At 41.0% G+C, this 12,919-nt stretch overlaps 1 protein-coding gene and 1 long non-coding RNA gene across 2 annotated transcripts in view; one reads left to right on the forward strand and one right to left on the reverse strand.

Annotated features, from left to right (window-relative positions):
• SSBP1 (single stranded DNA binding protein 1) overlaps positions 1-2,314 on the reverse strand; it is a 25,267-nt gene extending 22,953 nt beyond the window's left edge. Inside the window, exons 1-3 of the mRNA XM_078859224.1 lie at positions 2,212-2,314; positions 1,259-1,295; positions 645-705 (exon numbers count right to left, since the gene is read on the reverse strand). Of these exons, the coding sequence (XP_078715350.1) occupies positions 645-705; positions 1,259-1,282 (85 nt within the window). The 5' untranslated portion in view covers positions 1,283-1,295; positions 2,212-2,314. The remainder of the gene's footprint in view (positions 1-644; positions 706-1,258; positions 1,296-2,211) is intronic.
• Positions 2,248-12,545, forward strand: LOC144933916 (uncharacterized). The gene is made up of 4 exons (XR_013637104.1): positions 2,248-2,339; positions 4,784-4,980; positions 6,732-6,840; positions 11,392-12,545. It is a non-coding gene; the product is annotated as an uncharacterized LOC144933916 (long non-coding RNA).
• Positions 12,546-12,919: the final 374 nt, after the last annotated feature.

Genomic DNA, 12,919 nt, shown 5'->3' on the forward strand with positions numbered 1-12,919 from the left:
TGACAGGATGCGTACATATGTATCTGTCCTACTCATTTTTCAAGCAATTCCTATTTGAATAAACAGCAGATATTTGCATTAAACATTTTATTGTAAACTCTATAAATAGCTCTATCCCCCACAGAAAGCTGAATTTGATAATTAAAAGCCGTGCACCAATGTGGCAAAATACATTTTAATAAGTGCACATTGCCACGCATGAGAAAAATGTGGACCCAATTTTTTTTTAAGAGCTGAAAATTATGCAGAGAAGCGTGGAGAGATGATGCATGCTTAGAATTCCAACCCAGACAAAGAAAGAACGCATGGATCAGGGGAAAAAAGCACATTCGAGACGTTGACTGTAAAGAAAAGTGGGTTTGGGTGGGACACAAAGGCCGGTGGATGAGACTGAATATGGAATGGCAGCCAAAGAAGGAGGACGCCTAATAGGACTACAAGCAGAGATGGTGTGACGAGATCAGCTGAAGTGCAGCAGATGGATGTTGGCATCACAAACCGAGAGATGCTCATAGTACGGAGAGGCTGTCATCCAGCAGTGGCTCGACCATGGCTGATGATAGCCATGGCCACAAAGCGAACTTGTGAGGTTCATAGTGCAGCGCGAGAACTACATTGCACCACTCACTGAATACATTACTCACATTTCTCCAGTTTTAACGCGGCAGCATCTCCAGCCTCACTCGTCATCAGCCCACGAGCAAGCTGCAATATAAAAACAACTTCTCTTGATGAGAGGCAGGTAACCTGGAGCCGAATTGTACACACGCACGTTGAACATTTTTCTTTAAAACGAATTTTTTTAAGAATTTGGAAGATAGGTGCACATTTGTGAAAAGGCCTTCTTTGACAGAAATTATCTACTCAATATATATCTGGCGAAAAGTTGGCATGCCTATTATAATATTCATGCGTATCATAATAATATTCACAAATCTGGCTGTGGCCTGATGATGCTAGTTGTAACTACTGGCGAAACGTAGTACTCGAATTGTAAATATTGTGGGTTTACTCTCCAACACACCGGTGTGCTGTACGAGTAACAAATTGGCATGTTTTATTTACGTGACAAACCTTACTAATTGGCTGTGTTGGGTGGTGGTGGGTTTAACGACACATTTATATTTACGAGATCTAACCCAAAAAAACAACATTATGGATATTGGTCGCGAAAGCCTCCGTGTTAAATTGATAATATTCAGATGTTACTTTGGTGGATTATCGGCAATATATTAAGACAAAATAGCAAATAAATAACCTTGAAAAGCGGTCTTCTGAACATCGTTCCACGATTTCTGCAGATAAAAACACACACAATGCTTGCTGTTAAACGATTGTAATGACTTTGCAGATTCCTATGAGAGTAATCATTTAAAATCTTGCCAATCAACTTCTGAACGTCTCACTCCACGCTGTCTAGCCATAGAGGGCTTTGCTTGGGGTTACCCAGCACCAGTTCAGTTCTAACTCGCCACTGATGATAGCCGTGACTGCAAATCGAACTAGGATAGGCATGCCGATAGCGCAGTGCGCTAATCACTGTGCCACCGCTCCCCAGGAACACATATGCCTGGTCAAGCTACATCTGTACATAAGTCACACTTCACAAAGATTATAACACAAATAGCTCATGACACATGCAACGATTCGCGCTCGTTAACTCATACAGCCACTAGAGGTCGCTATATCCATAGCAATGATTAAACATCGATTACGTATTCAAATACAGTACTGTATATAAACGTTGATTCTTACGCGAGTGGACGAATACATATATCGTGATCTTTAAATAAACAAATATGTGAAATTATTAATATCGATCCCCGAGTGATTATTATCGTGACGTATGCCCAAATGCTTAAAAGTTGATCCTAAGACGAAAAATTCGGTCCCAACCACAACGCCACTGCAATAAACGCAACACTTTAACAAAAATCTGATATCAACGAGGAAACGGTTTTGCATTACCTGCATTCAAACCCCAAAGTAATAAACTTTAAAACAAATCAACTGCATCATCCCCACGTGGAAGTTTGCGGCTCGCCACGCATTGCACACACCCATCCCAGCCTTGCACACTCAACAAATCACTCGTCATCGAACCGTTCGCACGAGTTTAAACAACAACAGCAGCAGCAGCAGCAAGCGATGATGGTGATAATGATGGGATTGTACAAATACTGTGACGCCAACGTGTGTGAAGTTAACAACCTTGGAGGAGATTGCGCGGGAAGACGCCGGAAGTGACGCAGCGGAGCCCCGGATGTGACTCAGCTGAGCCCCGGAAGTGACGCAGCGGAGCCCCGGAAGTGACGTGACGGCCGCGTCGCCATCCTGAGGTAAAGTTAATTTTTTTTTAAACAATTTTAAAAAATCTCGTTTACAATTCACGTTCATTTAAATTACGCGAATTAAGTGCCGCTGAGTCGTCGTCGTCAACATCATCACCATCATAATCATTCGTGGTCAATCCACTACTGGATGGAAGCCTCAATCGTCATACGTCGCCATGCATCCATCACTCCCGCAATGTATCGACAGCAATAATCGATACGTGTGGATCGATTGTTGCTGTTGATGCATTGCGGGAGTTGATTTAAATGTGCTCCATCTCCACGGCGGTCACCCTCTGCGGTGTATTCATCTTCCGTTGGCTGCCGTTGAATAAATTATTACGGACATAGTAACCGGGAATTGTTTGACAATCCTACTGTGTTTGCCGGTGGTGAATAAACAACAAAGAATCTTATCCAAATTCGTCAATAATAACACTCTACATGCCTTAAGAGGATTACAAATATATATGATAGGCTACGCTTGACCATCGGCGACGTTTTCCCGAAACGTCTTGCGTCGTTATTCTAGGCCACGTCACCGCCAAACTACAAACGTATTAATAAGTTGTCGACTTAATTACATCTAATTGTGAATGAGCTTTAATAACGTGAAGGGGGGGGGGATTCATTCGTTATTTGCACAATCACACAAGAGCAGAGATCTCACCCGTGTGGTGTGGATACCACGCGTCTCAATGAAGGCGAGCCAACTAGAGGTCGATAAAGTTAGTGTACTCAAGTTAATTGATTAGGTATAGCCCTGTGAGCCATTCGGCTCTTGAATCGGGTGCAACCGCAACAAACAAAAAACAAAAACATGAACAAGAAAACATCTTAAAGTGACTATGTGACTGTGCAAACAGAAAATCCAAGAAAAGACGGCAAAATATTGCAGAAAAAGCACCGTACACCAACGCTGCAAAAATCCCAGTGGGATGCAAGTCAAACAACAACAACCACAAGACAACTTAGATTAAAGCCATCAGTCTTACTCCATACTACAACAAACAAACATGGCCAAACCAAAAAACTTGCCGAAATCACCAAAATAAAGCCATGAAAGCAATGTAACAGTGATCATAGGAACTGACGGAATTTTCACAATAAACGACTTAACATGTACCATTACCAAACCCTGTAGCCATAGCTGGCTGCAGGGTTTTGGTAGTACTCAACACGTAACAGTACATTTTGATTCTATTAACTTTTGAGTTATTCCTCCTGTTTTTTTTTATAAAGCCAGGTAACCACCGAAATTGATGTTAGTGGCCGTCCATAAATGACGTCACGCACCTAGGAGGAGGGGGGGGTTTAAGGAAGGTGACGTCACATAAAAATGCGCAACTTTAAATAAATATAAACACGTTCTACTTAATTAAATAAACGTTTTAATAAATGTTTTCTCCTACAACATCAGAGTGCAGCGCCACATTAAATACGCACTACAATGACAATAGTTTAAAGCGATTTGAAGCATGTTTTATATTTTTTTGGGGGGGGGGCAGAGCTTTGTGACGTCATATTTGAGGGGGGGTCTGACTTTTTGTGACGCTGTGTGACGAAGGGGGGGGGGTCAAAAATTGTCCAAAATCGTGTGACGTCATTTATGGACGGCCCCTTTGTTTTGATTCTGTATTGTCTCGTTTTGTCCTGTCGCGTCTGCTCCGTTTGTACTGCCTTGCTCTCCACGCAATGTCTTGTTCTGTAATGCCAATCGCATGCCTGTCAAAGCTTTGTCAGTGCCTACATTATTACAGACCAATTCGGACCTTATTGGTCACCCCGTGCCCCTTATAAATCTCAACGTCCATTCTACAAAGTCCCATCACAAGGGAGGAAAACAAACAAACAGACAGTTATTATTTTGTGCCCGTATTGAAACACCGTATGGACTTGAAAACTCAATTTCCTTGCACAAGAATACGGGTAAACCGTATGGGTTGAGAGGTATGCAATCGTGTTCTGTCTTTGTACATATATACGCACCAACTCATCTGCAGTGTCTCATTAGTACCATGTTCCAAACGTGAACTTAAAATGCATAAAGTATCTACGAATTAAGTGAAATATTTTTGGCGCACAATCACATTAATTTACCATGAGTATAAATACATTTTAATCTGTTAATCCTTACATGCCTACTCAATAATGAATTTTCATTCGAGCTATGCCCTTCACCAACCAGTACAATACTCGCCCATTCATTGACCCTAACCCTGGCTAGCTAGCAACCCAGGCATTAGTTACAGCCCTACTGCAATGACCATAACCATAATCAAAGCCGCTAAACACTAGCCCTCTTACTCCCAGCCATCTGTTATGGCCCTCTCGCTGACCATAACCATAACCAACCAGCCGCTAGCACACTAGCCCCCTGCGCTAACTCTACCAAACCCCTAATCCCACATTCACTTGGACTACTTTCACAATTGCTCTTCTCTTTTTAGGTTTCTTCACGCGTTGAAACCCCCTTGATTCAGGGGTCCATGGGGACGGCCGGTGGAGGCAGGCGGGCCCTCCCGGGCTGGATGGTCACGGGTCCTGATGCCCCAGAACACGTTGGCAAGCAAGGATCGAACCCTGCTGGCAGGGGTATGCAGACGGCCTCCGGCTCAAAAGGCACGGCACGGAGAGGCAAGACGAGGTTTGCCATTACAGTGATATGCATGTTGTGACGACAATGATGTTCATCATAATTATGATTATAATCAGCCACTATCAATCCATTGCTGCATGAAGACCTCCCCAAACCAGCACCATCTCTAAGTCTTAAAATGCAACAATCCATCCAGCGCCTGCATATAAGTTGACAAGTTGACTCCAGTGGAGGTATTTTCAGGCATATGCTCGTATTTGGCTGACACTCCGTCATTTGTCTTAACCATTGGCCATTAACCCTTCAAGTGGCATGTCCTGCCTGTCCAATCTCACTTAAAAGCAGTGTGGACAACGATTTCATGAGTCCCAAGAGTGTGCTGCTTTCGGGTATTTGTAAAATATTGTAAATAGTGTTACGTTCGGGAGAATATTGTAGTATGGATATCTTCATATATATAAAAGGCTGTAAATATGTGTGTCTGTTCAAAATGTTGTCATGTGGGTACTTTCCAGACTGTACACCATACAAAAATTATAAAAATACACTTTTGTGTTTTTTTGGGGGGGGAGCTCAATAATGCATTTTTTTTTACACGGAAAGTGAGCTGTGACGTCACATCTGTCACGTGACCCGCACATGTGGAAGCGTAACGCATTGTAGTGTAGTGGTTAGCGCGCTGCGCTACGAACCCGGCGACCCGAGTTCGATTCCCGCTCACGGCCACCACCTGTGACGATTATTTGAACCGGTCCTTGGCCTCCCCTAGGTCGACTCAGCCTCAAATGAGCAACTGGTGTGGTGTGCGAACATCGCCACTGGGGAGACAAAAGCGGCCGGGCGTGGTGAATCCAAGTCCCGGGTAGTAAAGCTAGTGGTATAAAAGGGGAAAACGATCAAAGGCCCGTACAGATAGATTCACAGCCATGCTTGCTGTACAGTATTGCCATTTGCTGGCCACCCCACAGCACAGAGGGTTTGTGAGGTTTACAAATCTACATGATCCACCAAACATTGCCATAATAGTGCTATGGATTATTACTTAATCTCGATGATTATGTGATTGGTTGCATTTGGTCGGTTACACCGGTGGCTACAGACTTTTTTACTAAACCATTTCCTTCACACGGTCTTCGTCTATAACGCAAAGTGGTAAAACAACATGATAGTACATCACATAACAACTTGTTTCCAGAATCGAGCAAGGTTATGGGAACTTGGTAAAAGAGATAATAAGGCATTCTGCAGAATGAAGTAGTGGGAGCCAAAAAAATTAAAGAAAACTGTGTCCTGAGATTTGGTGATTGAACACAGTATGCATGACAGAAAACAGTCCGCCAAATAAAATTAGTCCATCCCATTAGCAGAGGTATCAGGGTGTGAAGTCCATATGCATAACGACCATGGTAGTAGCAATACATAGTGAAAAGAAAGCGATTGAATAATGGTGAGTGACTGGATAGAAGCATTGAGTTCAGCAGCATCAATTAACCAAAACACTTTAGATGGTTCTTTATCCAGCAGTCAGATATGAACTAGGAGTTTACCCCAGATATGATATTACTTCAATATTGGCCACTTGTGCTTTATACAGCACCAGAAACTGTTCAGAAATGTCAGTCTGGTTGTATACAAATGCCTGGCTACATGAATAATAGTTTTCATTTATGTTTGTCTGGTTATTTTAATTGTGTGTGGCTCTTTGTATACCTGAGTGGTTGATTGCATAATTGTACCGATGTCTGGTTGTTATGTTTGTTTAGCAACCACTGAGGTTGCTTATAATCCTTTTTTGTCAGGACATCCAGAAAATCATTCTCCAAGCTCAAAGGTGGCCCTGGTCAACCCATCTACTGCATGAGCGAGTCAGAGCTGCTCCACACGGCCCTGCAGTTCCTCCCTGACATTGTGAGCTCAGGGCCAACAGGGAAAACATAAGTATACAACCTTGTACACATACCCATGTGCATATTTTACTGGCAATGGTTTCAGATGTGGATTTAATTGTCATTTTAAAATGCTGTTGCTGACCAGACACATAAGCAGAAGGGAGTGGCTTCAGAAATGTTTCCACTGGCATACTGTGGTACTGTGGTTCCAACAGCATGCACAGTCTTCATTAGGGGTACTTAGGTTCCTACCCAGTGCATCGGCTGCCATTGTAAATGTATCGGTGGCCAATTTCAGTCAGCCAGAAGCATCATGTGATGAAACACACCATCCAGAACTCTTAACTAGAATTTTTTTAATCATCATTGTTTACAATTTTCAAATTTTATGTTGAGTATTAATGTGATGGCGCTTTGAGTGGCAGATTTATGCTAGAAACGTGCCACGTATGTGTACAAATATAAAATTGACTTTACAATGGGAGGCCAATCAGATAAAACTCTTGACGTCACCAGGCTGACCTACCATTAATGACAGTCAAAAAATAAAACACATTTGGTGGATTAAAAGATAAAACAGCATCATCATTGGCTCCATATTATCAGCCAGCGATAGTAAAATTATTTGAGGCTGTGTCTAGTCACGTGACATTTGTGACTTTTATTGATCAACAATACCTTTAAAATTGAAATCGTTACATTTGGTAGCACCCAAAAACCCCTGATGAAGATTGCACAGGTTGTGTGTACTGCAGTCTGGCAATCAAAACATCGTGGATAAAGAGCCTGAGGTGGCTCCTCCTGCTTAGTAGTAGCGTTTTAGTGTAGCTATAACATTGTTTTGTTAGTAATTCACTATCATTTTAATCTCATAAATATGGAGTAAGTTATAAGACCTTATAATAATTAATTAATTCAAATATGACTGGGCACTGGCCAAAATTAGGTTTCCAATGTACAGTATTTACAATTTTACAAATAAAAAACAATAGTATAAATGTTACTAGTCCACACTCTCCTGTTAGATTTGACTGATCATATTATTCCTCAATAATTTAAAGAGGGAAGCAGATAATTTAATGTTTAGTTTTATATGGCATCATTCATGCAAATTGCATTGCACAATCACTAAGGGACCACAGACAAGCAGGAAGGCAGCCAGGCAATGAGCCTGTGCCAAAAATTGCTCAAGTCCTCTATATATTAACATATTTTCATCCAATTCATGAGTGATTACATGTTGGAGGAAACCGGGGCACCCAGAGAAAACCTACATGCATGCAGGCAAAACTCTATCCCATACAGAAGGGACAGATGATACTCTTAGGTTTTTTCGGCACTTTTTTTTATCTTTTAAAATGTATTGTTCCATATCTCTGTACTCGTAATCTTTGGCACACCACCCCAGGGGTGACTAATTGTCTGTAAAACTTAACAGAAATCTAGGGGAAGGCTGTGTGTGATTACGTAGCTAAGACAAATGTCACTTCCAATGGCAAATTAAAACATGAATAATTTAAAATCAAGTCTTTAAAAACAGTGTTATTTATTTAAATTATTGCAGTTTGTGTTTTTTTCTCAATTTGTAGGTTTAAGGACTGTCATCTCTTTTTTTCATCAAAATTTTTGCAGTGGATGGAAAAACACGAAGGCAAAATAAGAAAATTACGCTCGAAAATTTGATTGATTTCTTAGCATAGAATGGAGGCGAAGTTGAAGAGTGTATCATGTATTTATCGGTAACGAGCAGATCGTAATAGAAATAGCAAACGTGTAAAAGATGCAAATGAGCTTGGAATAATCTATTTTTATTTATTTTTGCTAACACAGTTAATCCACAGCCTGGATAATCACCTGGATAAATCAGAGTTAAGTACATATTTGCCCCTTTTTATCTTTAGATTCTAGTTTTGCAGAACTTGTTTTACTTTTTATGATTATAAAGTGCCATGAAAGTTCGTTGTGGAAGATGTACATTATCTAGATGTTATTTACTGTTATATTGTAATAACATGTTTATCATATAACAATCGGTTTTACCTTTTCTGGCAATAAAACAGGTGTCAAGATGTTAAAACACCAAACGGAATTCTTATTCAAGGAATCCGGTCTGCATGAACCACACGTACTTGTGGTGAACATGCAAACATCAAGACACCTGTTTTATTCCACCATTGGAACCTCATTTGCCAGTAGCAAAATATGATAATTGTTTTTTTACCCTTTTATCTGGCAACAAAACTGACACTTTTTTTTGCATTGACCACAATACCTGCGGTCGGAATGCAAATAAAAAACACAACTCTGATAATGTATGCACTGTCCTTGAAATTGATTAGTCCTCACCCGAGACATCTGGTCCAACACCATGTGAGACGAGGCTCTAAGAAAAGCTGTCTTGGGTGCGGACCAATCAATTTCAAGGACAGTGCATACATTATCAGAGTTGTGTTTTTTTTGCATTCCGACCGCAGGTATTGTGGTCAATGCAAACATGACTCCTTGTAAAGTCAGTTTTGTTGCCAGATAAAAGGCTAAAAAAACTATCACCTGTTTTATTACCAGAAAAGATAAAACCTATTGTTATATTTTAATACTGGCAAGAAAGGTCCCATATTGGAGATGTTTATCAATTCACTGCTGAATGAAAGCCTCCCAAACAACCTTTTTTTGACCATACTTCGTCATGTGAGTCAGTGCAGGTTGTGGAGGGTATTTCCAGGACCAGCTCAGATATCTCCGGCCACTGATGTTAGCCATGGCTGGGAATCAAACTCAGGTCACGGTGTTCCTAGAGTACGATGCTAACCACTGCCACCACTCCATTATAGCTATTATAGAATACAAAATGGTAGACAAATCAGTTAAAAAAATATTAAAATACGATGCCAGAGAGGGATATTAAAATGGTCACTGAAATGTTTTTGTATAATCCACTTATGCCAATTTTGCTGAAAACTCAAAGCACAAATCTGTTCATTGTGTTCACAAATTCCCAGTACATTTAAGCGCAAAATCAAATGTTATCAATGTATATCCCAATACCATTATCAATAACCTTTTTCAGCCATGGATAGCTGAAACCCCACCAACTTCAAGTGTCAACCAAAATAACAAGAAGACCCATTTTTTTCAAATTCGGTAAAAAAGGCATTATTTCAAGAGCCTCATTCCATGTGAATACGAGACGGTGGCCCTTAATAAATAACGCCACGAAGCAGTCCTTAAAGGGCCGCATGCACCTCCGCAGCTGCAGGCTGCCGACCCCTGCTTTCGGTGCAGTTGCATTTAGAAGAGAACGATGACCCAAAGGGGTTGCTGGTCCTTTATTGAGTCCTGTGTACTTTACAGCTGAAGGCTGCTTGCTTAAACAGCACCACAGGAGCATATGAATCACTCTTGTGTTACTGCTTGTTTGTATGTATGTGTGCTGTGTCACCAGTTAATAATTGGTAAAAGTCGTTGACCCAACTTTAATACATGCCTTCTTCCTTTCAAAATAGCCCAGTGTTGTGTGGGTTTGTTTGTTCATGGTAATATTTGTGTACATTCTCAATTTCAATCAGATGAGGCAATATAGACATCACGTCAATTTTTCAAGGCAGACCTGGATTACAAGGCAATTGCAAATACACAAATTTGAAAAGTCGCGTAAAATTGGCATCAACAAATCTCTTAAGGTTGTAAAAAAAACTCTTGACATAGGTGAAACATAACAACACTTGAGGTAGGAACAATCATCAAATATATTTGGAACCCAATTTTCCAAGGAATTTCCGATTGAGAGGGAACAGACTTTAACAGAAGAAGATATACCGTGTTGTTCCGGGGATTGTGAACCTACATGCATGAAGGAACATTCTGAGAATGTAGTTTTAATTATTGTGATGTGAACATTTAATTTTGAGGATAATCTTAGATTGGAAGGTTTTGAGTCAGATGTGAGCAAAACAGATAAATGTAATGGCAGATCCTTAGTAAATGTTGTCAAGATGAACTTAAACCAATGTGGTTCCAATCGTAAAAATAGTAGTGGGCAGCCAGATTTGAAATAAAGATCACATGCAGTACATGGAAAGAGTGGAACGTACATTATAGTGATGTTCAAGAAAGGCTTGAAAGCTGAAATTTGGCATGATTGTTGTCAAGTTTCCATATATTTAGGGGAAAAATATATAAATTAACTGCGCGTACACATTGATATTCCGTGGCTTATAAATACTCTTTACAAAGAACGCTGGATTAAAGCCAAGGACTCGTCACAACGTGTACTGGAGTATATATTTAGGAACAGTGACATGTTGAAGAATTACCCTTCAGAAAATGTTAATAGTAGTCTTACATTAACCGATTAATATTCAATTCATTTGTATAGCTTGCAAACACCAAAGCATGTCAAGACTGTCCATAAAAACTCACTTAAACAGAATTGATATGGTTCATAAATCTGAGACTATTGCCTAAATCGGTAGGACGAGCAAGTATTCTATCGCTCAGCTGCAGAGTTTTTGGGTGATGGGTTCAATGTCTCTGTTGTAACACTTGCCGATTTGTGCTGTGACCATTACAGTCGGACACGGACAGCAAGGAGGCTATTGCAGTGACTGCTACGGGGACCGAGGAGAGAAAAGGACCGAAGCTGACCACCACCGTGGAATATTGGCCGAGCGAGTCTCAAGTACTGCTTGGGGGGACAATGTCCCCCCATGGACGAGTCGCCAGGCCCTCTCTCTCGAGTGAGATCAGTGGGCTACGATGCTCCAATGCCACTCGGCCTAGAGAGGACTCTGTGGGGGATGACGGCATGAATGTTCTCAAGGAAATATTTTTCAAGAAATGAACTGAAAGCATTGTCTGCGCTACATGATCTGCGTGTTGTCACAATGAACAGCTGTGATATTTCTCGAGCCCAACCCTTGGTGTCTGGAGGAAGGAGCAGGGCCTAAAGAGAAAGAAGCAGTGCCTAAAGAAGAAGTGGTGGGTCCTAACAAGAAAAGACTCAAGAGCCAAAAGAGGAAGAAACGGGGCTGAATCACAAAGTGGAGGAGGATGGTTGCGGTCACAGAGATTAAAGAGTTGTGGCCTAAAGAGGAAGGGGAGGGACCTACAGAGGTTCAACTTTCCCGTTGATTTCATAAAAGCATAGATTAAATAAGTGCAACAGGCAGCATACCTTTAGTACCCCATATGCAGCGACAGGTAAACTAGTATAATTTGATTATACCACGCAGACCTCACTTAGCGCTACCTCGTAGAACGTGGATTCATTATAGCGCTCTTTGTCCCGGGGACATTTTTTTTTTACAAAAATTGATAAAATCTAAAAAGCACTTACGAGTGAGAACATGCAATGCCGAGGAAACGCACCCGCCACCACCTGTGTTTACGTTCGCTCAGCCAATGAGTGCGACGAACGCTCTGAGCTCACCAGTTTAAAAAAAAAACACACCTGCCTGTTGACGTGTTCACTCTGCCTTGGTCTCTGTCCTATTTTTTTGCGTGTTTTATGAGTATTTTAGACCCATAATGTCTGGAAAAGGCCTGCAAATGTTAATGTTGGAAATGTGACCAAGGTGTCAAGGAATCCCTTAGGATGTTAAAATGCAAGTGATAAGGCGGGTAGAGGGGGTGTCAGGTGGGTGTGGGTCGTGAGCGATGGGTGGATGTACTCGTGAATACAGTTCATAATACTGATATTATATTAAAATATATTTACGAAATGTTTACCATCTCTATTATTATTTGCGATATTACCGATACCCGAATGAAGCCCTCATATGTTGCTCATACGTAAGAAATAACGTCGGGAACTCGTCCTCATATATATGCACACTGCTTTAATGACCCCTTTTAGCAATGGTTGATTTAGCTGTCACTTCTCCATGAATGACATCTTGAGCACTAAGCGAGGTCTAAGTGTAATAATTAACAGCGCGTTATCAATCCACTGGCTGGAAAAAAAGTGCCGTAGTTGTATCCATCCTAGGGATTTTGCAAGAAAGTTTTATTTGGATTAAAAAAAACCCACCTGTATTTATGCAGAATAAAATAGCATATCCTGAGTCTGGCAAAGTATCTATAGGTTAGTATCTGTGTTG

This window comes from Lampetra fluviatilis, chromosome 8, assembly GCF_964198595.1.
Source record: "Lampetra fluviatilis chromosome 8, kcLamFluv1.1, whole genome shotgun sequence".
In the NCBI taxonomy this organism is placed as follows: domain Eukaryota; kingdom Metazoa; phylum Chordata; class Hyperoartia; order Petromyzontiformes; family Petromyzontidae; genus Lampetra; species Lampetra fluviatilis.